Here is a 22,908-nt window from a genome sequence, read left to right as displayed (position 1 = left end):
TCATGTGATCCAAGCATGTGCTCCAACCAGTGGCGGGGAGTTAGACTAGATGATCTATTCAGGTCCCTTCTGACCACTGACTACTATGAAACTATCTGGTTCTAGTGACTGATTAGTATTGAATTTATCATTTTGTTCTAAAACTTCTGTTGTCTCTTCAGTGTGAGATGGTTCTTCAGACCTATCTGCAAGGATGGCATGATCTGTTCTCTGCTATGGCCTTATCACCCCTGAGTGTACCTTTTATATCTGGGTTATCAAATGTCCCACCGATTTCCTTGCTTGGTAGTTGGCAACCAGATGTGTGCATCAGTTGGGGTTTTCTTTTTGTATTATAGTAGATTACTGCAGGATATTTGACTAACTCTTTCAAAGATGCAGTCTTTTTCTCTGCTGGACTGTCCTTGCTGAGTAAATGCTGAGTGGCAGGGATTTCTTAGGGTGATATCCTTTATCACTGAATAGTTGGGATGGAGTTAGACAAACTTTTAAATAGAAAGCATTCTTCCTCAGGTCTGATCACAGGAGATGCTGACAGAAATGGCACATGTCATGTGATCGGCCCCCTGAAAACACTCTATAGCCATGCCCTGACAGAAGCACATGGCTGCAGAATGCTTTAAAATTGCTGATCGCACAACAACTTAACCCACATCTAATGAGGGTTCAGATGAAGGTGCTCCAGAGTGGAATGCCTTCATTAATGTCTATTAGCCCCTGCACATGATCGGGGCTGGGCTGATCCAAAGTCAAGTTTGATTTCCTCCCTCTTCCTCTCCTGACAAATGTCTGTTGGGTCATGGGGTCATTCTGACTTACAGCACTTTTTGTGAAGCTCCATGAGTTACAGCAGGGAGTTGCACATCTGTTAGCACCTGAGGAGCCAGGCAGAGCATAGTAAAGAACAGCACTGGGAAAGGGTGATAGAAATTCCCAGGGGCAACAAACAGACAACTAACAGAAGAAAAGAAGCTACTTACAGAGAGATCAAAAGAGAGGAGGTCATTCTCACCTTTCATGTATGGAAATAATTGAGGAATCAGGTAAAATATAATGTGCCATAAAACCAATAGTCCTTGTTTATCAGTGTCCAGCCAGCTTATGAATTTTTGTTTCCAAATTAAAGGTGTTGGGTAGATTCTCTTCAATATGAGGATAGTGAGGTCAGAGACAAAATGGTTGTTGTGTGAGAAATATTCTTCTAATAGGTGGGGTTCATGTGTGTGTTCTCTCCGTCATCTTTTTTTCTATGAGAGTTTATTCTGGTGCATAGTTTTTGTTTAGCTTCATCTACACAGTGGCCGTGAGAGCACTTGGCACACTGGATCAAGCATGTCAAAGTCATGGGTAGTAGTGGCAGTAGAGATGTCCTGACAAGTTAAACATTTCTTGCCAAGGTAAGGCTGTATCCCATGTGGTGTCTATTGGGCCATGGCGAGTTTACTTCTGATGATGAATTGGGCAAGGTTAGGGAGTTGTTTGAAAGCTAGGAGTAGAGGGACTAGGAATGTTTCTCTCAGTGTCCAGTCTTTGTTGAGTATAGTCCATAGTAGTTTGGTGGTTCTTCCATTTGATTCTAGTGTGGGGTGGTGAGTAGCCACGAGGGGCATGTGGTTGCAGCAAGTTTTCATTTTATATTGTAGCAGGTTACTGTGGGGTATTTGAATAGTTCTTTCAGATGTATGGTTTGATTCTGTGCTGGAGTGTCCTTATTGTATAAAGGCAGATGTTAGGCTGGTCAGGTGAATGTCAGGTAAGCATCACACTTCAGTGCAGAATCATGGTATCTGAGGGCCTGGCTATTGATTGCAGCTTTTTGGTGTGCTTTTGATGACTGCTCGTGAGCATAGGTCAATAGGTTTTCTATACATAGTGGTGTGTAGGGCGCCACCCTGAGTAAAAGTATTAGCAGGTTGGTTAGGTGGGCAGTGTGATTGTTCTCCTTAAAGTATATGCAGTGGTACCTGAGGGTGTAGATTACTCTTTTCTTGCTGTATTTAAGATGATTGCTGATTTTGTGGACATAAGTATGGTGGTCCATGGTTTCTTTTGTATGTAGTGGTTTGTACAGGACCATCCCAGATATAAATCACAGCATCTAGAGAGCTGATGTCAGTATAGGAGTATTCCAGGGAAAATTTGTTTGTTTGTGTATTCATTAGATTTTATTCTGCCTTATAGGAAAGGTTGAGAATAGCTAATTTGATTGAAGCATAGTAGTTGTTGAACCTGCGGTAGACATGAATAAGCATGTTTAGGGGTTCAGTTCAGATGATGAAAAATATAATCTTTGTATCTCAGGTACAGTGCAAGTTGCTAGTGCAGTTTTCCAAAAATTCCTCTTCCAGGAGGCTCATGAAGAGTTTGGAATATTGGGGAGTTATACATGTGCCCATAGTTGTGCCCATGGTTTGGAGGCAGTGTCGGGTATTGAAAGTTAAGTTATAGGTGTGGATGACATGGATGATTTGTACAATATTTTGTGGTTGCAGATGTGAGTGTAGCCCATTCTCCTCTGTATATTTCAGAACTGCAGCTGTGCTTGCATGGAATATTAGTGTACAGGCTAGTGATATCCATGGTTGTAAGTATGGGCTTCTCGTGGTGCTGGTTGATGTTCCAGATCTTGTTCATGAAGTCTATTGTGTAGAAAACTTGAGTGACAAGTGTGCTAGGAATAGCAAGTGGTTTTAGGATAGCTTCTATGAATCCTGACAGTTCTTCAGTAAGGGTTTCACAGTTATATATGATGATTCTGTTAGGGTGTCAACCTTGTGAATCTTTGGGAGTGTATAGAAAGTTCCTGGGGTGGGAAAGTGGAGGATTCATGAAAGAATGCTTTTTTTCATAGCTGCTCTAGAAAGGATTTGGAAACATTTTTCTGTGCAAGCAAAAACTGGTGTGGGGTCCTCCCCTCTTAAGTGGTTCATTTCAGCATTGTCTATTAGCTTCATGAATATGGTCTTAATGGCTGGGAATGACTATAGTTCTCCTTCATTAGCTGGTTTAATTATTGGTCATTGTTGGATCTTAGGGACCATATAGCTTCTCTTGTTCAAGGAAACTGGTTTGATCATTCTGTTGAGAAAACACCAGCTGAATAGTCCTTTTCTGTTCAGTTTGGTAAAAGATATTAAGCATTTGAGGGAGGCAGTTGTCTCCTGGAAGACATCAAACTGCATCAAAAGAAGTATGAAATGTCTGTTGGAAATCTAGCAATGCACCAAAATTTTCTTGATATTCTGACATAACTTAAAAGTATTTTATTAATCAAAATACATCTCAATTGTACTTATAGGAGTTATTATACTGAACAACCATGTTGTAACATTTTCTTCTAATCTGGATTTCTCAGAGCTTTGGACAGAGCAGCATCATTTAAACATCTCTCTCTCTCTCTCTCTCTCTCTCTCTCTCTCTCTCTCTTTCTCTCTCTCAATCAATCTTGATATTGGCTCCATTTGTGACTCCAAGACACAGCATAACGTTAATCTCTCAAATTCTTTGTACCATATGTTGCTTCTTGTGGTTGTTTTTGGAAAATGAAAGTTGTAAAATTGATGAGGAACATGAGAAAATTAACCGTAACTGTCTTTTGTAACACCTCCACCTCCAGGAGATAAACTGGAAGATCCAAGTGTAGCCATTAGAGAACTTTCAGCTTCTTTTCTGAAGTTCTGCCTCATGATATTAGGTATTGCAGAAATCCCAGCTGTTGACCGTGCAATAAGGCCTTGATTTCAAGAAGTGAAATATTTCCCCCTTTACGTGAATATAATGCTTATCAAAGGTGCCAGATTATCAGAGCCAGGAACTGTAACCCTCTTTTATACATATAAAACTTATGTGTACAAGATGGGCCAATGCAACATAACACTGATCATTCAGCGTGCCAATACCTTGACCTGAAATTAACTAGACTGCTCAGCAGAAACTATAAACAAACGTACTAATACATTCTGATGACAGGAATGGATATATGTCAGCTGAGAGCCAGACTGAGATCCTCCTGAACTTACTCAGTCACCAAACAGGTTTTTGAATAGAGCACAAGACTTGTTGTCAGGGCACCAGAAATTGTCTCCTATCTCTGTGCTGACTTGGACAATTATTTACATTCTACCTCATTTTCCACAGCTGCAAAGTAAAAACAATAATTGCCACCTGCCTCTTATAACTGTAGGTAAAAAGCTTTGAAGCAAAAATAAATGTCAATAAATGCAAAGTAATGACTATCAGAGGGAAAATGTAACCATTTGTATATTTTAAAAGTTTCTGGTCTGAAAGGTTGTGCATTATTGTAGATAGTAAAATGAGAGAATCTGCTTAAAGTACTTAAATGATTTAAAAACAAGATGATGTTTGATACTAGGCAATGTGATGGATTAATATAGAAAATATTGTTTTTATATATATACCCGTAGTGCAAGCTCACTCAAAATACTAAGCACAGAATTGTTCACCTAATACAAAGTACCAATATTGCAAAATTGCAAGAATGGATGAAAATAATCAAAGGAAAAGGAAGCTTTCATATGAAGAGGACTTGGCAAGTATGTGCTTATAAAAACAGGAATAGGAAGGGGTGTCATAGAAGGTAAAATAATGATTGGCTGAGAGAAGGCAACTCAGGAGCATTTATTCTTTCTGTCTAATCATGTGAGAACAAGGGGGCATTTAGTAATTAATTAAAAGGTGGAAAGTTGTAAACTGATGGAGGGCAATACATTTTTTACTCTACAGGAAGTTTTGCTCTGTGGAACTCAATGCAGGCATCAAAAAAGAACTGGCTAGTTTACATGAATAACAAGAATATTCCAAACTGCGGTACATAGCTGTGATGAAAATATTAGAAGGGATATTGAACCTCAAGCTCGGGGTGTAAGCCAGCTCTAGCTGATAGACACAAGGCTAAAGGACAGACCTGCCTCAGATACTTACCAGTGTAAAATACAGGATACTAGACTAGACAGTCCCTGAACCACTATGGCAATTTCTGTATTCCTAAGAGAATTACAGCAATGAATAGCCTAGCCTTGCTTGGAATGTGTACAGGAGACGAGTGATAAAGGTTGCCTTAAATAATTCTGTGAGATATCCATGCAGCCTCAACACCAACCTTTTTTTTTTTTCTTTACGTTGTGAAATGTAGCCCAGGAGGATTAGTACAAGCCCCTTTGACTCACCTTCTCAAACAGAGGGGAATAGCTGAGGGCATATCTCCATTACCCATGGATTTTATGGAGCTTCAAGGCAATATATTCTTGTGCATGCATACTGTGTAGAAGGATGCCTCAGCACCAATGAGGTTAACAATGACTCATTAGCAAAACTGACATACAGATGGAAGGCAACAGAAAGCCTGAGTCACGATGGCACTTTGCTATTTCATACATTTGAAGTCCTTATGGCATGTTATATATATTCTTAGTGTGCACATATACCTATGTTATTTCAAATACCCATGTATTTTGAAGCTGTTGAGAACCTTTAGCAAATTTGTCTTCCAGGAATCATATTTTAACTATATATTTTTTTTAAAATGAAATTCTTGACCTTTAGGATTGCCAACAGTGCATCTAAATCTCTGAACTTTCTTTGTGTTCCTGAGTGACAGATGGTGATTGATTTTATAAATGAAAGTCTTTTTTTTCTTTTTACTCTTTAGAAAATGTGTCTTGGATTTAGAAGTTGCTTTTCATTCCACAGCATGGAATAAGATCAACCTATTCTCGTGTTGACAAACTCACAGTTTAGGCTCCTTTTAAAGGATCCACAGGCCCTAATTCAGAACAGCATCCAATTCAAGGGGAAACCTGAAGCAGATGTGTGAAAATCTATTTACTAAGTTCCATGGAAATTAGTGGCTTTTGAGCCGGTGCTTACCTGCTTTCCTCAGCAGGAATAAAACTAAGCACATGCCTGTGCAGTTTTTATTTAATCAAGCGAGAAGTTTCTATTCTCCTCCTAATAGCAAAACATTTAAATATTCTGGAAAAGAGTGGCTGGAAGTGAGTTGAAACATTGGCTGCCTTTTGGTGTGAAGCTTTTGTTTGTCTATCGCAACTCAAAAGACTTTTTACACTTTTAGACCCATTTGTCTTTAACAATGTGCCTTTTGAAAGCATTGCCACTAACAATCGTTGCCATAATGCACTTCAAAAAAAGAGATACAGAAGCCTGCAAAGGATAATATGAAGCTACAAGCGAAAGGTGCCCTGTTATTCCCTCGGGATAAAGATATCTCTTATGTACTTATAATTAATAAGTCTGCCAGTAACAGTTATTAAACAAAGAAAGGAATTGTTTCTGCTGAATAACTTGACCTTGGAGTAAAGCCAATTTAAAAAGCATCTGATTAAAATACATTTAGGTCACAGATCACTGTAAAATATGAAGTGGGAAGTAAAAGGCAGAAATTTACTCATGGGTAAGATTAAATACTACTGAATATGTTGTTTCCACTAACAGCACTTTTCAAGTGTAAAATATGAAAAGTGCTCATTCTAGGATGGTTTTTTTTTGTAGAGGCATTTAGATGTTGCTGTACAGAATCTCTGAAGCATGGTTAGTGACAGTTCAGTTTTCTGGAAAGAAGTTGCGGGGGGAGGAAGGAGGATAAATGGTGGGCATGATATGTTATTGTTACAGAGTGATGTGCATCACCTTGTTAAATGGTCACAGTTTAACATTGTAATACAAAGTTTTTACAAGTGAACCAGGAATTCAAGATACACTTACACTCCCCATAGCTGTTAGCGCAGAACCCATTGGTGCAGACTCGATATAAGGCATCTCGTTCTCATCTCTGCACAACACTTTAGTCCATTCAAGTGCTTTAATTTAACTCAATAGGCTCAATATAGAGATCTGTAGATAAGAATTAAGAATTAGTGATTTGCCATACACCAGAAATCAGAATAGCTCACGTTTAGCTTCAAAAGTTGTGTCATCTATGAAAATTAAACAAAACATTCTGGAAATATTGCCACTCTAAAATCTGTTTCTCCTATGTAACCAACTCATCCATAAAAAACACATTGGCCACATCCACACGAGCAGGGGCATGCCTTTGCAGTAGCACAAATAGTACCAGCACTATTTTGTGCCACCATGCATGCTCCTGCCTGCGTGTCCTGCTGCTCCATGTACTGCAGGGAGGAGCTGGCTAGGGCACATCCCCTGTACTAGCCATCCCTTGCACTGGGGCACCCTGTCTCTTGGCCAGCTGGAGAGCAACACATGAAGCCCCCATGCCGAGACCCCCTACACCACAGTCAGTTGCTCCCTGGCTGCCTGGGGCTCAGTATGGCTCAAGATGGGGGAAGAGGCAGCCCTGGGCTGGCTGCTCCCCTGTCTCCTTGTGCCTTAGCATGGAGGCTCCATTGCAGAGCCCCCATGCCACCCGGGTCACTTTGCCAAGTGCCAGGGTGTGTGTGCAGGGGCATGCTCAGAGACAAATAATAGCTGTGCCTATATGTGCAGCTGCTCTTCGTCCTGCAGGAAGCACGTGTCCCTACATGTGTACGCTCATTGGGACATGCACATTATGGTCAGAAAACAGCTTTACTAAATTTTTGACTAATAATTCATTTTATTTGTAGCAAAATCTGAAGAAAATAAGAAAATAGTTTTTGTCAACTCAGAATGCTTGATTCTAAATTACTGCGCTAGGTCAGGTTTTGTATAGGCAAGGAATATAAGATCAGTTACTACAGCAGGGGTATAGTTTGGTGGAGGGGGAGTGCAGAAGTAAGAAAAATATCGTGAGATTCTTATTTCCTGGGATAAAAAAGGTAAGATGCTTATATCATAGAGCTAAAATCCACAATTTTTTATAAACTAAAACTGTATAAATCATTTGAATGGTATATTTTTAAATAATGCGAAACAAGAAATGAAAATAGAAAAAGGAAATAATGAGAAAAAAATCTTAATATTTTAGAAAGCTCCAAAATAGATATATTTACATAATGCTTGGCATGTACATTACATTTCCATTTTCATAGGTACAGTGGTAGTTAATGAAACTGTATTTTTTTTTCACTCTTGTCCCCAAATTCAGCCAGACATAATATGCTTCCCAATGCTCAGAACTTAACTGTGAAAGAATAGCTTCAATATTTGTGCATAGGGCATCACACTTCATTGTAGAAGTTCTCATTGAAAGGATCAGATATTTTATCATGAAGGAACTGGAATCACCCAGGAAGACAGGGATAGTGATTTCATTGTCCAAAGCAGCGAATGATCTTTCTAGATCCTTGAGTTTCATAGCTGACATTTCAGCTAGAGAATATTTCACTTTGTTGTAAGCTCCTGTCAGAAGGCTGAGCTCGCTCTAGAGCTAGAGTTCATTTCAATATTCAGAGCTGAGTAAAAGTGAAATACAGAGACATCTCTGCTCAGTATTAGACTTGAGTATTTCTCGCTATGTAGAATTTTCTCTTTACTTTGTAAATTAAATGGATTGGTGTCCGTTTGAACTATTTCATGTTTTAGAAGCAGAACACTAGCTGTTTCCATTTTAGTCAGTGGAGCTAGGAAGTTAGGGACCTGCTGGAAGTTTCATTCCCCAGCCTGTGAGCTGAACTCTTAACCTCTGTAGGCCAGGAGGAAGTAATAGGTCCACTGTTGATTGATATATTCAAGTTTTCTGTGCGGTAAATTGGGGCTAGATGCCAGGAGCTATTGAAGAAGCCTCTGTATGACCTATGCTCAAGAAACTCTCGTTATTGAGAGTGCAACTACTTCTCAGCTAGTATCTGGCTCTTACTTTGAAAATGATTGTGGCAAGGCAACTGATAAATGCCTGAGTCTTTGGACCCTTGACCCTGGTCAAAAAGGTTAGAGCTCTGGTGATGGGATAGAAATTATTCTGATTTCATCTCAGCAATGGACATCTGCACCGGTTCTGTTTTAGATCTGTCAGGAGCTTTTGATACCGATTGTGACATTGTATTGACTTGCCTACAAAACCCAGTAGGAGAGACTGGAGTTTGGAGGTTAAAATTAGACTATGTAGAGCTCCCTCCTCTGCAACTAGACTACTTCTGGTACCCGACCTAGCTTGTTTAAAACTATCTTGGGTACTGGAGCACTACATTGCAGTCTAGAGAGAAGGCACATCCATTGTTCTCTTCTGTATCTGAATACAGTAGCTGGAATCTCTTGTTCCCTTACACCAAACGTTCTCAACTTGAGGAGCCATTGAAGCCATATTATGATATTTGCCTGCTCCCCCACCTATGTAGTTACACGAGAGACCTGAGTGGGATATTTGCAGTCTACTGATGACATCCAGCTGTCACTGTCTACAAATTCCACTTAAATTGAAACTTGTTTCCTTACTCAAGACAGTAAGTGTTCATTGGATGTTTATTAAGACTTTTCTCCAGAAAACTCCTGTTGAGTTCAATAGGAGAGCAGATTGAATAAAAGCCTCAATGAGTTCCAGGGTAAGCTTATAGCCCCACAGTTTGTTTGTGCTGGGTACATAAGAGGATACTAAGGGATTCAGGAGTATGAATATGTCTGTGCACCCATGTGTGTCTATTTCTTTTTCTACTGTACTTTACAATGGGAGATAATGAAAAGTGTTTCTCATGGCCATCTCACTTGCATGCTGGCTTCTGGTTTCTTTACTATTCCATCCAAGAAGAGCACAGACCAACTGCAAAAGGGTATTTTTACCCAAAAGCTTGCAAAGAAGAATTTTTCCAAGCATTTGAGTTGATCTAATAAAAGATATCAGATTTATCCAAGGAACCTTCTCAGCATTGAGGGATTTTATCAGGAAATCTACATTATAATACATTGTTCCATGCTGTGAGAGATCCCACAGTAGAATGTGAGGAATGAGAAGCTACACATTTTCAGTTTGGTTTAATGAATTACATTCATCCACTCATAACTGGGTGGCTAAGGACAGAATGTCCACCTTCACATTGTATTTTCTTGTCTTTGTCTGTTCGGGACAGAGACTTAATGTTTTAATATATGTTTAATTTTTAAATCTATCACAATCATGTCTCAAAGGAGCGAATATATAACTGGGTGACCTAAGTGTGAAACAAACCAGATCGTCTTTGTTAATACATGGTTTCAGATTTAGGTTTTCTTGCTTATCATAAAATGGGGGGAAAATGGGAGGAACGGAGAAAAGCAGAAGGGACATTTAATGCAAGTAAAGCCTGATTTAATTAGTCTGTAAATGCAAATCTAACCTGCCTTGGGACTGGCTTCAGACTAACACAGCTATCTACCTCTCTGCTCATACTGGTAATGCCCTCCGTTGTCCCATATTTTTTTTCTGATACTTGAAATCCACTGCTTAAACCAACATTTTTTGTCAGTGGAGTTTACATTGACAGGCATTATTCCAGAGACAGTTTTAAAAGGACATGCCAAAGGTTTAAGTTTCTACCTCCGAGTCAAGGCAAACTGCTCTGTAACATTCACTGCTCAGCAAATGTGTGCTGTCTGGAGCAAAGATCTCCATGGCTCCTAGTCTGATCACATCCTTTCCTTAGATGAAAGCTGGAGTGGTTTGAAAGGCTTCCGTAACACGGTCCGCTCAGGGGGGCGCTTTACCATTCTCTTTGTAGAGGAAAGAGACGTGAGATGTATTCCAGGGCCACTGACACCTGTCTTGTTAAAGCATGGGGGGGCAATGGGGTGGAATGTTGTTATCTACGAGCCACACTGGTTTATGATTGAATCCCCTTATTTTCTAAATGTTGCGTTTTAATGCCATGGTGGCATTTTGCCCTTAGGCTTTTAGATTGAACAGTAGATGAACAAAGGAGGGAAACACTCGATCACATTGTAAATGCTGCCCTTTGCACACGGTGTTTAAAAACTGCATATATCCACTTTCAGTGCATTGAAATGCTTCAGCCTTCCTTCAAAGTGTTGTACTTCTATTCAAAGCGCAAAGAATGGGGTTCCTGTAGGATCATGGAGTGCAGCTCATTTTGCGAATAAACAGTTGCTTTGACCTTGTACTGGCAAATGGGCTCTGTCAACCCTGGAATAGCAGGGCCAGGAAATCATGTTTAGTCAGTGCTGGTTCAGGTCATTAGATTGTGTTTACCACTGGGAATTGGTGATATTGCTGTGTGTATAGGGGGCTGAAAGTCTGAATACTAAAAGACCTTTATTTACCAACAGCTTTATTTTTTAATTTAAAATTAATTCAGATTGAAATGAACCATTTAACCCTTAATTAGGACCGTGTTTTCCTCTTAAAGTCAAACACATTAGTCAAATGGAGGTAAAATTTGCTTTGCTGTTGAAGAGACTGTCACTTCTTTCAGTAGTAACTACCAAGACTTGCTAAACATATTTGTTTTCCTTTCACAAAGGTAACTTTCCTCATATTGTCCCTGGCTAAGTCAGACATATTAATTATGGCATAAGGAAACCTGTTGCTCTACAGTAATGAGACAGTACTGTCGTCTTGAAACAATACTTGGTTTGATGGGAGTACATCAAGAGTAGCTTCAGGAAATTCATTGATTTTACACTAAGGCAAGAAAAATAAAAACAATCTGCATATTTTAGGGCATTTTTAATTAATGGTTTAGCAGGAATTGTCACAGAGGTCTACTATTGAATGTCAGGTGTAGTTGGGCACCTTGTACTTCTGAAATTCCCAGTCGTATTATATATTTATTGACATTATCCATTTCCTTAGTCACTTTCAAAACCTACTTCCCTCATTTCCACTGTGTTCAGACTTTTCTCACTATAACTTATTGTGTTTTCTTCTTCCTGTAATGCTTCTGCCTCAGAGTTGATACAATCAGGTTAGTACTCCTGTCTAGTTAATCAAAGGAGTTATTAATCCTGGAGAGCTTGCAATAACCCTTCCTTGCTATTCAAGCCCTGCAGTTGGGTGGTCTAAAGGCAGCATTTCTCTATATAGGCCTCAGTGAGGGGTATTCCTTTATTGATTGGTAATGATGATGGAACAACTTTTGGGATTCAGACAAGAATGACCTTGCCCCAAACAGTGTAACTGCTCTATGATCACCTTCTGTTGTGTCCCTTGGGGAGGAAGGGGGAACAAAGGGAAGAAGTTCAGCTGAGTAACGTAGGGAGCAGGAGCTGGTTGCACCTCTGCCTCAGTCTCTTTTCCAATAGCTAGAAGCAGTCCCCCTTTTCAGACACAACAGCATCCTTTCAATCTAGACTGAAAGTTCAAGATTAAAACCTTTCAGAATTGGCCAATATCTTTTTTTTTTTTTTTTTTTGAGTAAAGCTTCCATGAAAGCTGCAATTTTTCAGTAATTCAACCAAAGGAAGGATAACCTATTTCTTATCTCTAATTTTAAATGAAAGCAGTAGTAGTAGTAGAAAGAGAGGCAGTGAAAAGTAAACCTTAGCCATAAAAGTGCATTTAAAGCAAATGCAAATGCTGTTCACAGCTATTCTCCATATTTAAACTTAAAAATATTGTGACAGTGAATGTACCAGTGCTTTTTTGTTTTCTACCTGCCTGAAACCAAGGGCTTATCTCAAGAAGCCCAATACTGCTCCTTCAAAATAAGAAACCCAGCCCTTCTTAGCCATGAAACTAAACAACTCTCATAATGATGGTTTCAGTTTTCCTACTTGTATGTAAAACAACTGACAAAAAAAGTGACCACTTCTTTGTGCCATCCCTTTCCATGTTTTAATTTTCCGTATAATTGCAGTTTTTTCTCCTTTGGGTTGCAGCACTGCATAATCTTAAATTAGTCTGACACACAAGGACAGAAAGTGCAAGGCAACCCAAGGGGAAGAAACAAATCGGAATCCTTCTCCTAGGGCATGCTGGGACAGCAGGGCTCTAACCAGCTCCTTTCCCCCCTGAGTGCGTGCTTCATACTACAGTAGCTTAGTGATACAGAAAGCAGAAAGACAATGAAATTCTTGCCCCAGAGGGGGAAAAAGTCTAATCTAGGCTTATTAGGATGTTTCCAGCCCTATGCTGCTTCCTTTTTCTCTCTTCCTTTCTTAAATGAAGTCTACAGGCTTTCCTCAGAGGCATCCAAAGGAAGAAGCATATTAACACAGCAGCTTTGCTCCTTGTTTCCCTCTGTTCTTCTCCCTCCAAGTAAAAATTATGCTTACCTTTCACATAAGCTTACGTACTATTGTCATATAAGCTGTTGTACAGATGCTGTAGTAATAGCCTCTTTGGCAATGCCCATAATAAAATATATCATATTGTAAATTCCACCCCAGCAGCTGCCTGTGAGCATAGTATGAATTACATTGATATTATGAATAAAGTGTTTTTGAAAGGCAGTTGCTGTTATGTCTAGGAAGAGGAGATGGATGGGTTGACTGCATGATGTAGATTTTACTTTTTAGAGTCTTAACCTTTGAAGCTCATCACTGCCAAGATAGGAATTGAGTATCACTGTATTAAAGGAAGTATAACTTTTTCTATTCATCTAGCCAAATGTACTTTTTACTATTAAGCCTATTCTGCAGTCTCACAAGGGTTAAACTGAAAGGAAGACTTCTAGGGAAGGAATACTGTGGCCACGTCTACATGAGACACTGACTGTGCAGTGGTTACTGCCCAGTCATTTAGTTCTTGTGTAAACAAATACTAAATGACTGCCCAGTAACCAGAGTTACTGCACAGTAGCATCGCTGAACAGCTTTTTCATGACACTGACTGCGCAGTAGATTGTGACTACTGCACAGTAGTCACCAGCTACTATGAAGTCAGTGTCTTGTGTAGATGCAGCCTATGTATCAAAAATGCAGTGTCATTTTGATTGTTTGAGGCATGTACTCTGGCTAGCACTTCTGAAGTTAGCATTAAAACCAGTTCTCTGTTGGTTTTGAATTTTTAATAACGGACTGTCAGAAGCCCTTTTATGCCAAGACATAGCAGGGTAATTTGATGACAGGAAGTAAAACCCACCAGGTCACTGTGACACTGACATTTTTGTCCATGGAGCCTTACTGGGGAAGGGGACTGAAGTTTGGTACTTCAGTGAAATGAAAAAAACAAACAAACAACAACAAAAAACACAAGAAGCCATGGCCAGAGGGCACAAAGGACTGTCAGTCCATGCAGATGCAGTTATTGATATAGGGCTCTGTGAACTCATAGGCCAGGTACAGACATTCAAAAAGCCTGAGGCAGAACCAGTCTAAGTGATATGGTTTTTTATAAACAGTGTAGCTTATATCAGTAATGAACAGGACATACATTTACCTGGGGGCGGGGGGGGGGGGCAGCAAATCTTCAACATTTTAAAAGCAGCTTATGTGTGTCAAACTTCTGTTCTATTATGGGTCTAAACCAAATTCTGTTCACTTATACTGGTAAAAGTGTGTGGCCAAACTGTGGCAGGTATCCCAGACATGGCATGGGCAACCTCTGCATGCGGCACACGGCAGATCACGGAGGCCTAGTGGCAGGTAGAGCATGAAGCAGAAACCAGACCAGGAAGGGACCACTGGGCAGGGAGAAGAAAGCAGGGCATCAGATCAGGCAGGGGAAAGGGAACTGAGGGGGTGCAAGGCGCCATTTGTTTTGCGTCTGCCAAAAAAGGTTGGCTTCCACTAGCCTACAAGGTCATTTTTGCAGGTCAGATTTTCCTAAAATGCCTGGTGGCTTCCACATCAGTGACTTAAGCACAGGCTTGTTTGTAATGCTAACTGGGAAGATCTTTCAATATGAGGTCTTTCTGGGATAGTTTAACAACAAAATTAAGCTGTGGCAGCTGCAGTCAGTCAGGCTTTATTTGCAAAGTCTGTGGAGTACTAAATGGTGACCAGGATGTTTCCTGAGACACATGTCGTATTTCTTAACTTGTTTGTAGTGTTCTGTGAGATTCTATTTTTAAAAGTTTCTGAGCTGGATATTTGCCCAGATTTTTTAAAAATAATTATTATTTTCAGTTGTTTCATTCAGGTGTTTGGCACCCAAAACTGACAAACATATTCATCTAATCATCTAACTACAACGTGTCAAGAAACTATCTTGACATGCAGCATCAGAAAGTAACCAGTGAATTCATTTTTTGTACCCCAACAACTCTCTCTCTCTCGCCCACACTCACAAAACTATTGGGACAATTATTCAGTATCTTTTTCCAACTAACAAGTGAAGAGTTGGTTTCCTTTGCATGCATTTTGTTTTCTTTTTGAGTAGTATGTGGTTGATCTCTAAAAAGATCCCATTATTTTTATCCTGGATGTGATGCTACACTTATGTGATGGTCGTCTACCACTTGCAAAGCTGAAATTCAGGAGAATACTGATGATAAAGCCCTATTCCAGGTACAGGTGAACTTTTAAATCATAGACACTTCAGGATACCCTCAAGCTGATCTTGGCTGTATGAGTGAAGTAGAGCTCTGTCTCAAGTGCAGGAGAGGCCTGTAAGTGTTCTGTGAATATTTTACATAGCTCCCTTTTACCACAGGTCAGTTAGAAGATAGCAGGGTGTTTCCTATAAAATCTGTACATGGCCAATATTAGTATGGACCATGAGAGAACAAAAATTAGCAGCTAACATGTTCTAAGATGTATGAACTCTACTGTATTATCTATTGTTGATGCTTTTATGGTGTGTCATCATTATATATCTGCATATCTGTAATATGGCAGAAGTTCACCAGGACAGCTGTATTTGTTCAAACTAGCTTTGAGAGGCTTGCATTTCTCAGAGAGAGGAGTATCAGTTGAACAAGAGAATTTGGTGCTTGTTATCTGTGGATCTTTTTCTCACATGGACCATGTCACACATGTGTTTATGTCACTTTAGACATGAGTGTTAGCATGTCCAAACAGTAAAACATGTACTAGGTGTGATTGTATTATAGCAAAATTAGGAGTTTTGCAGGAGGAGCATCTCCAGATCATATTAAGTATCATGTTCAGCTGTCGTGGGACTGCTCCATGAGATAATGTGAACACAGCTTTCTGATTTTCAATCCAGCTTGTCTTGAACTGGTTCTGGTGTGGTGTCGGGGCTGAGACCAACAGTCAGCAAGTTGTGCATAAGAGATCACGTCAGAGATCACAACAAGCATTACCGTGCGACTACTCAGAACAAGTTTGAACTTTTAATATGGCACAATAACACTTACTACAATCTAAATAAAACATGTGCTAAGTGTCCAGCAGAACAAGGCCCCTAGACAGCAAGGTCTTTTTACCAGAAAGAAGTCAATGGTGTTACTTTCCTGCATGGGGATTTTATAAACTACTTATTTACTTACTTCCTCTCATCTATGACATTTTATTTAAGGCCTTTTCTCTCTGCTGCAAGTGTTGCAGAGTTGATATTAAATGCAACAAGAGGGAATTAGGGGGAGCATGCCAATGTTAATGAAACAACACCACCTGGAGTATGTCAGATGCAGCTCATACAGGCTCAAGCACCACTCCTAGAGGACTGTGTTAATGCAAAAAGTCATTGTTGTAGTGCACATGGTGAAGTCCCTGATATTCTCTCAGCATCAGAATGAGCTCGCTGAGCCTAGCTTCTCTCTCAGAAGCAGAAAAGATCTTTCATCTTATTTCAGGGTATTTATTTTTGGCCAAAAGAAGGTGGGGGAGGAACATTGGTTGACATCATTTTGCTTCTGTAAACAAACCTTTGCCAGAGGGGCCTGGGACAGAAGTTTCCTAAACCGGTTTGACCAAAATCAGTTAAGTCTGATATTACATTCAATCAGATTTATCTTAAAACAGCTTCAGCTGTTTTGAAACTGATTTATGTACACTGAACTTCTGTTCTGTTACAGATTTAAACCAGTTTCTGATCACTTAAACTGGCTTATGTGTAACTTCTACCCCTAGCCAGAGAAAGAAGGTTAGCTTCTTTCAATACAACACAGACAGGATTTCAGAAGTTGACACCCAGTATGTGTGTGTAAGGGAGGGCAGGGAGTAAACCTTTAATGATGCAAAGCAGAAACTACTTTTTAATGCTGTTTTGTGATCCAAACAAATAGATTACGAATCAAAGTTTACATACAAAGGTTTCCATTGTACTAAGAATTTATCATCATCAACTCCCTTATTAGGAGAAAAGTATATATTTTATAGATGATAATCATCTGCAAAAATACAATGGATATATAAACAGATGCCAAGGCAATAACCCAGACAAAATGCTAAAATGAATCTGGTGCCTTGAGATTTCAAACTGCTGCTCTTGTTTTGCAGCTTGCCGACCTGGGTTCTACAAAGCCTTTGCTGGCAATGTGAAGTGTGCTAAATGCCCACCTCACAGCTCCACCTATGAAGAAGGGTCTCTGAATTGCAGGTGCGAAAAGAACTACTTCCGCTCTGAGAAGGACCCTCCATCCATGGCTTGCACCAGTGAGTAGAATTCTTATGGTTAAGGCCGATTGTTTTTAGGCCTCTGCCTGGTTTATGTTCTTTAGCTGTGAACAGAGCTTTTTTCCCTGATAGCACCTTGCTTTTCACATGCAGAATACATTCCACTCCAACCCTTCTCCCTAGTGGCGATGTGTAAGGGTGTACATGTACCCCCTGAGAGTACCTGTGCACCCCCTGACGGGCTGTGCTTGCTACTCAGGCAACAGGCAGGAGCACCAGAGCTCCCCCCCTCTCCCCCCCCCCCGTGAGCACTTGCTGGGGAGTGGGAGCACTGTCAGTGAGATTGGCTCACTGACTGGTCACTGGGGGGCCACTTGCCCCCCTTCACTAAGGTAGCACCAGTTGTGCATGCTTCCGCCTCCCAACCTCTCATGTTAAGCTTTTGACAACCTATAAGGCTTCTCAAGTTAGGTTTCTGTATTCTTGTTTTTAGTTCTTCCCTACTGTTTTCTGTAAGATTTCAGAGGGGAAAGGGAGTGGGCCTTTTAAATGAATACCACTATTTTCAGAATAATGTGTCTGTAATAAAGCAATAAATTCTTATGTATGTTTCAGAAAGCATCTCCAGTCTTGATTTGTATCTTGGAGGCCATTACCAAGTCTAGGCACACTCCCTGACTTTGTTTGCAATACAGTAGAATGTCCCAGAAGGCCCAAAAGGCAGATAAAAAAAAGTATAGTGAAAGAGCACCAGATGAAACAAAAGTCCTGTTAATCTATTTTTTTTTTATTTACCTTTATAGGACCTCCATCTGCACCAAGAAATGTTATCTCTAATATCAATGAAACATCAGTTATCCTTGACTGGAGTTGGCCCCTTGACACAGGTGGCCGGAAAGATGTCACCTTCAACATCATTTGCAAAAAATGTGGGGGAACTGTCAATCTCTGTGAGCCATGTAGTGGTAATGTGCGGTTTTTGCCGCGTCAAATTGGTCTCACCAACACCACCGTGACAGTAGTAGACCTTCTGGCGCACACCAACTACACATTTGAGATTGATGCAGTCAATGGGGTATCTGACTTGAGTGCACTCTCAAGGCAATTTGCAGCAGTTAGCATTACAACTAATCAAGCTGGTAAGTGTCATTGTACTCACTTTCTTCTCTGTTATGGAGATTGCTAAGATTTGGTTTCCCTGTCCCCTTTTTCCTATTTCACCTGTGTGAGTGTTTATGTGCCAGTGTATCTCACTAAGTCCAGTGTTTCTTAGTAAACTAGGAAAAAGAGAAACAGAACCAAAGTGTGTTTCCGTGAAGGGGTCTGGCAGAATTACTGTTATGATTAACTTCCAGTCTCTAGTCAATAGTCTCTAATAACACCCTGGTATGATGCCATAGCTAGAATGTGTTTTATTAATAAAACCATATTTTAATAAAACACTCATTTCAATAATCTCCAACGTAAATTACTATAGTAATCCTAGTGATTAATTTTGATTAAACAGAAGTGAAAATATGCTTTGATGTTGGGCACATAAAAAGCTAACATTAAATTATAGAGTTTTAAAGCACTGTGCGTTTTTTTTCTTAGCACATTTCCTTTTCCCTCCAAGTCCAGATTGTTGCCAACTACATAGGGATGTGGACCAGAATATGGAATTACGCCCTGACCCTGTAACTGACAGCATGGAGGGGGACATTCTTTATTTGCTGTAGGAAAGGCATTGAGAGTATGTATGAGCCACAGCAGTCTGTCTTCTGGGACTGCAACAGAGATCAAGGCTGCCCCACTTCTACCATTTGCTTTTCATTTGCCAAAGTTTCATTTATATGATTTGTCCAAAGGATCTCTATGGAACATTCAAGACTGAGGTAACATTTGCCAACAAAGGGCCAACTAGATCCCCAACCATCTGTAGTTCTTTTTTGTGTAATGCACCATTCAATAGTTTTCTTGCTGAAAGCACATACTTTTGTGGTATGTTTGCTCCCTCCTCCTCCTCCCCTCCCACCCATCACAAAAATAGAATTATTTTGCTCTCTTCCTCAAAATGCAGACCAAGAAATGAACGTGCTCCTGGCTAAGTTACTCTGTTACAGTATCTAAGGCATCTGCTTTTAGGAAGTTGGGTGGGCTTATGACAGTTGCTCTACTGGGACAGACCCAAGCTGGCATACAACTCAGCATTCTTTGGGGCTGCACTAACTTGCATTAAGGGCCAGTGTGGCACTGTGCTGCATCTAAAATTCATGAAATAAGATACAAAAGTATCTCAAAGCCACCTTTGGGTTCCTTTCCCTCCTTATGTCGTGTTATGGTCACGGCATGGGATCTGAAAAGTAAACAGAATCTGTCCCAAAGAATCTTCGTAGGGGTTGCAGACTATGCGTTTGCTACAGAATAGGGGTGTTGCATGGCACCTGTCATGGGCTGGATCTGGCTTGGACCACAAGATAGTACTGGCAGTAGCAGTGGTAGTGGCAGTGGGGCAAGTGATGGCAGGCCAGAGAGTTGTTGCCACAGTGGAGGTGCATAAGCAGTGGTGAGCCATGTGGCTGCAGGTTGATCAAGGGCTATATTCACACAGCCTTCACTTATGTACCTGCTACCAATATCCACGTCTACCAGGCCCCTGGATTCTGTGGCAGGCCATGCCCCAAGTTTCCTGGTAGGCTAGAAGGGACCGTATGTTTTACACCTCTGCTGTAGAAGCTTGTCTTAAGAATCCTCCTAGGTTTTTATGTTCCGGATTCTGAAAGAGAACTGAGCTAAACCTTTCAGTTTTCTTCATGAAATCTTTTGCCCATTGTTTTTCAAGCTCATTTACAAATATGGTAAGTACATAAATTTTCCTCTTTCCCACAGAGCCCCTCTTATCTTCCATTCCCCCCCCGCCCCGAGCCTAGGAGACTGGTAGGGGAGCCACGGGGGGGCACGTGCCCTGAGATTGGCCACTGCCGCCACCACCGGCTTCTGTGGGCAGTCGCCACTCACCACCCTGATGCTGACATCTCCAACACTGCTGCCCACAAACTGTGCCCCCCGCCAGGCTCAGGAGGCAGCAGTCACCCATGCCTGAGAGAACTGTAGACACTCCAGCCAGCCAGTTGTTCTGCAGTCTTATGCCAGGTGATGATTTTCACCTGTAACAACTACCTGTTATTTTTCCAGAGGGGAACATTTCTGAAAGCACAGAGATAAAACTGCAAAATGTTTCATTTTCCTCAGTGGTGAAAGTGTGATTTCATGGCAGTTCTTCCAGTGGTGTGAACCATAGACTGCACATCTTCACTTCAGGGAAATACAGCACAGAGAAGTATCTGTATGAATTATAATTCCAGTGTTTCCAAAAAATCCAAAAGCCACCCAGAAAGTGAGCAAATGTTTCTGTACACAGTATTTGCCACTGTTTATGTGGACATTTTTTGCCTTTGACTCCATTAGGATCCTAATAGATCATACACATAAGTGATTTTTGGTAATGTTGGATTTAAGAGCTTGCTAGGCTATTTTAAAATAAATGGAGGCGTGATGCTTTGGCAAGTCAGTCAGTTATAAAGAGCAACACTTTTTATTGCATGTATATATAAATTACAAAGAATCATGTCAAATGCTGCTGAGAAATCAGCTGATGCCTGTAAAATGACTACAGAATTTTCCGTCTAAGACTCATTGAAATGCATGATACTATGTAAGTAAAAAAGACAGTAAAAAAATCAGCAGATGTTTTCCATTCTTGAAAAGGAGGTATCCTTTATTATCCCACATAAGCTCTGATACTGTTCTGATCTCTCACTGGTGTCAATCCAGCAGTGATTCCTGGAAAGACAGTGGAGTTACAGAGTGTGTGGTGAGGAAAGAGGACCCAGCTCCTTGGCTTCCTGAAACACCAGCATGTTATGATAGTAGGTGTTAATGCAGCCTTTCATCCTTCCAAGATGAAACTTGTACCAGTTACATTCATTGTGTGGCACCAGAGTGTCATAAACTTTTGTAGATGGCAATCTACTTCAGCAGATGCCATTAAACTGATGTAATATTTTAAAAGATCCCCTTTCACAGCTGTTGAATGATATATACCGTAGATATAGGAACACCTTCCCTGTATTACATGCCATTTCTAAGATCCTTTTAGGATGGATTGGTGCTTTATGAATGTAAGAGACTGATTCTGATTCTCCTTTACCAATGGCAATGTTGTTTTCTTGGTGTAAAATGTGTGTGGGTGAAATCAAGCCGATTACTTTATTGTATGGTTCATGGCATTGAGTGACTGCTTGTTACTTCAACTCCCCAGTGATTGGTAAGGGAGACTGGGAACAATGTCCTCCCTCATGTGAGTTTTACTTGGCTTTTGTTGCATTTTGTTTCCTTTTGGTGAAGGTTAATGAAGCCCTGAAAAGCGAGCTCTCTGTCAAGATACAGCTCACACTGATATGACATTGCAATATTTATAATTCCCTTAAGACTTTCTGTCTTTGGCATGGAAATAATAATGGAAAGTTTAGCTTATAGAGTTAGGTTTGTTGATTACCCTCTTGATTTCATTGTAATATGCTATAAGATGCCTACATGATACGGAACCCTCTGAACTGTGCTTTATTACATTATAGAGTGGAGCAGTGAGTCTCTGCCTATTGCATATGCTGAAGGGAAGAACTCTTCCTCCTACTTCACATCAATATGTTTTCACACAGATGTTATCTCCTAATAACACCAATCAACCCTGCTTAGGAAGGGTCACTGGCTGCGTTAGGAGATTATATGGTATTCGGTATCCCTGAGGGTGGGGTGCTAATTATGAATGTGTCATGCAGAGAGACTGACAGCTGTGCCACATTGCCTGGCCTATCTGCAGAATTATCAGGCCCATGTGCAGATTTGCTGGCTTTGTGAATGTCCTAGTCAGTTTCATTCTTCTGCAATTGATTTTCTTATTTTGTTTTTTTTTATGTTGAAGGATCCACAGATCCAGGGGCAGATCGAGAGGGGCTGCAGTGGTGCAGTTGTACCTCCCTTTGATTCCTGCTCCATGCAAACTTTCAAACCAACTGCCTGGGAGTGGCTGTGGCATTACTATTCATATAGTGCTGAGGGAGTCAACTGACTTCATGTCCCATTGTAATCTACCTGATTCCTGCTAGTCTATCTCTATTCCACAGGTGTTAACAACTAGGGCTGTGCAAATCTTCGACTTAATATTCGATTCGACAAATATTCGACATATTCGACCTTGAAAAGTGAAAGTCGAGTCGAATAGCAGCTGGTTGAATAGCTGTCGAATCGAACACCAGAAGTCAAATATTAACAGCGCGAGTTGAATGTTAACAGCACTTGCCTATACTGGATTCCCTGTGGGGGGGAAAAAAACAAAAAGTAAGGGGAGGGAGGGGGAGCGGGGAAGGAGTGCTTTCATGACTGACATGTGTGGTTGGCCAGTGACCTGTCAGTATTCTCTGAGGTCCCTTCCAATCCCAGTGCTCTGGGGGGAGGGCCAGAGAAAATGCATAAAAGGCAGCAGTTTTTCAGCTCCCCTGCTTTCTGCCTTGGGGTCAGTTTCTGAGCTGCTGGTGTTCTGCAGCACCTCTGCGTCAGACC

The 22,908-nt window shown here is 40.6% G+C and overlaps 1 protein-coding gene across 2 annotated transcripts in view; it reads left to right on the top strand.

Annotated features, from left to right (window-relative positions):
* Window positions 1-22,908, top strand: part of EPHA3 (EPH receptor A3) — a 367,059-nt gene that overhangs the window by 204,371 nt on the left and 139,780 nt on the right. For both annotated transcript variants that reach the window (XM_019528572.1, XM_019528571.1), the window contains exons 4-5: window positions 17,191-17,346; window positions 18,111-18,446. In XM_019528572.1, the coding sequence (XP_019384117.1) occupies window positions 17,191-17,346; window positions 18,111-18,446 (492 nt within the window). The remainder of the gene's footprint in view (window positions 1-17,190; window positions 17,347-18,110; window positions 18,447-22,908) is intronic.

This window comes from Crocodylus porosus, unplaced genomic scaffold (genome assembly GCF_001723895.1).
Source record: "Crocodylus porosus isolate Cpor-Errol unplaced genomic scaffold, CroPor_comp1, whole genome shotgun sequence".
Lineage (NCBI taxonomy): Eukaryota > Metazoa > Chordata > Crocodylia > Crocodylidae > Crocodylus > Crocodylus porosus.
This window is presented reverse-complemented; position numbering and strand designations above follow the sequence as displayed.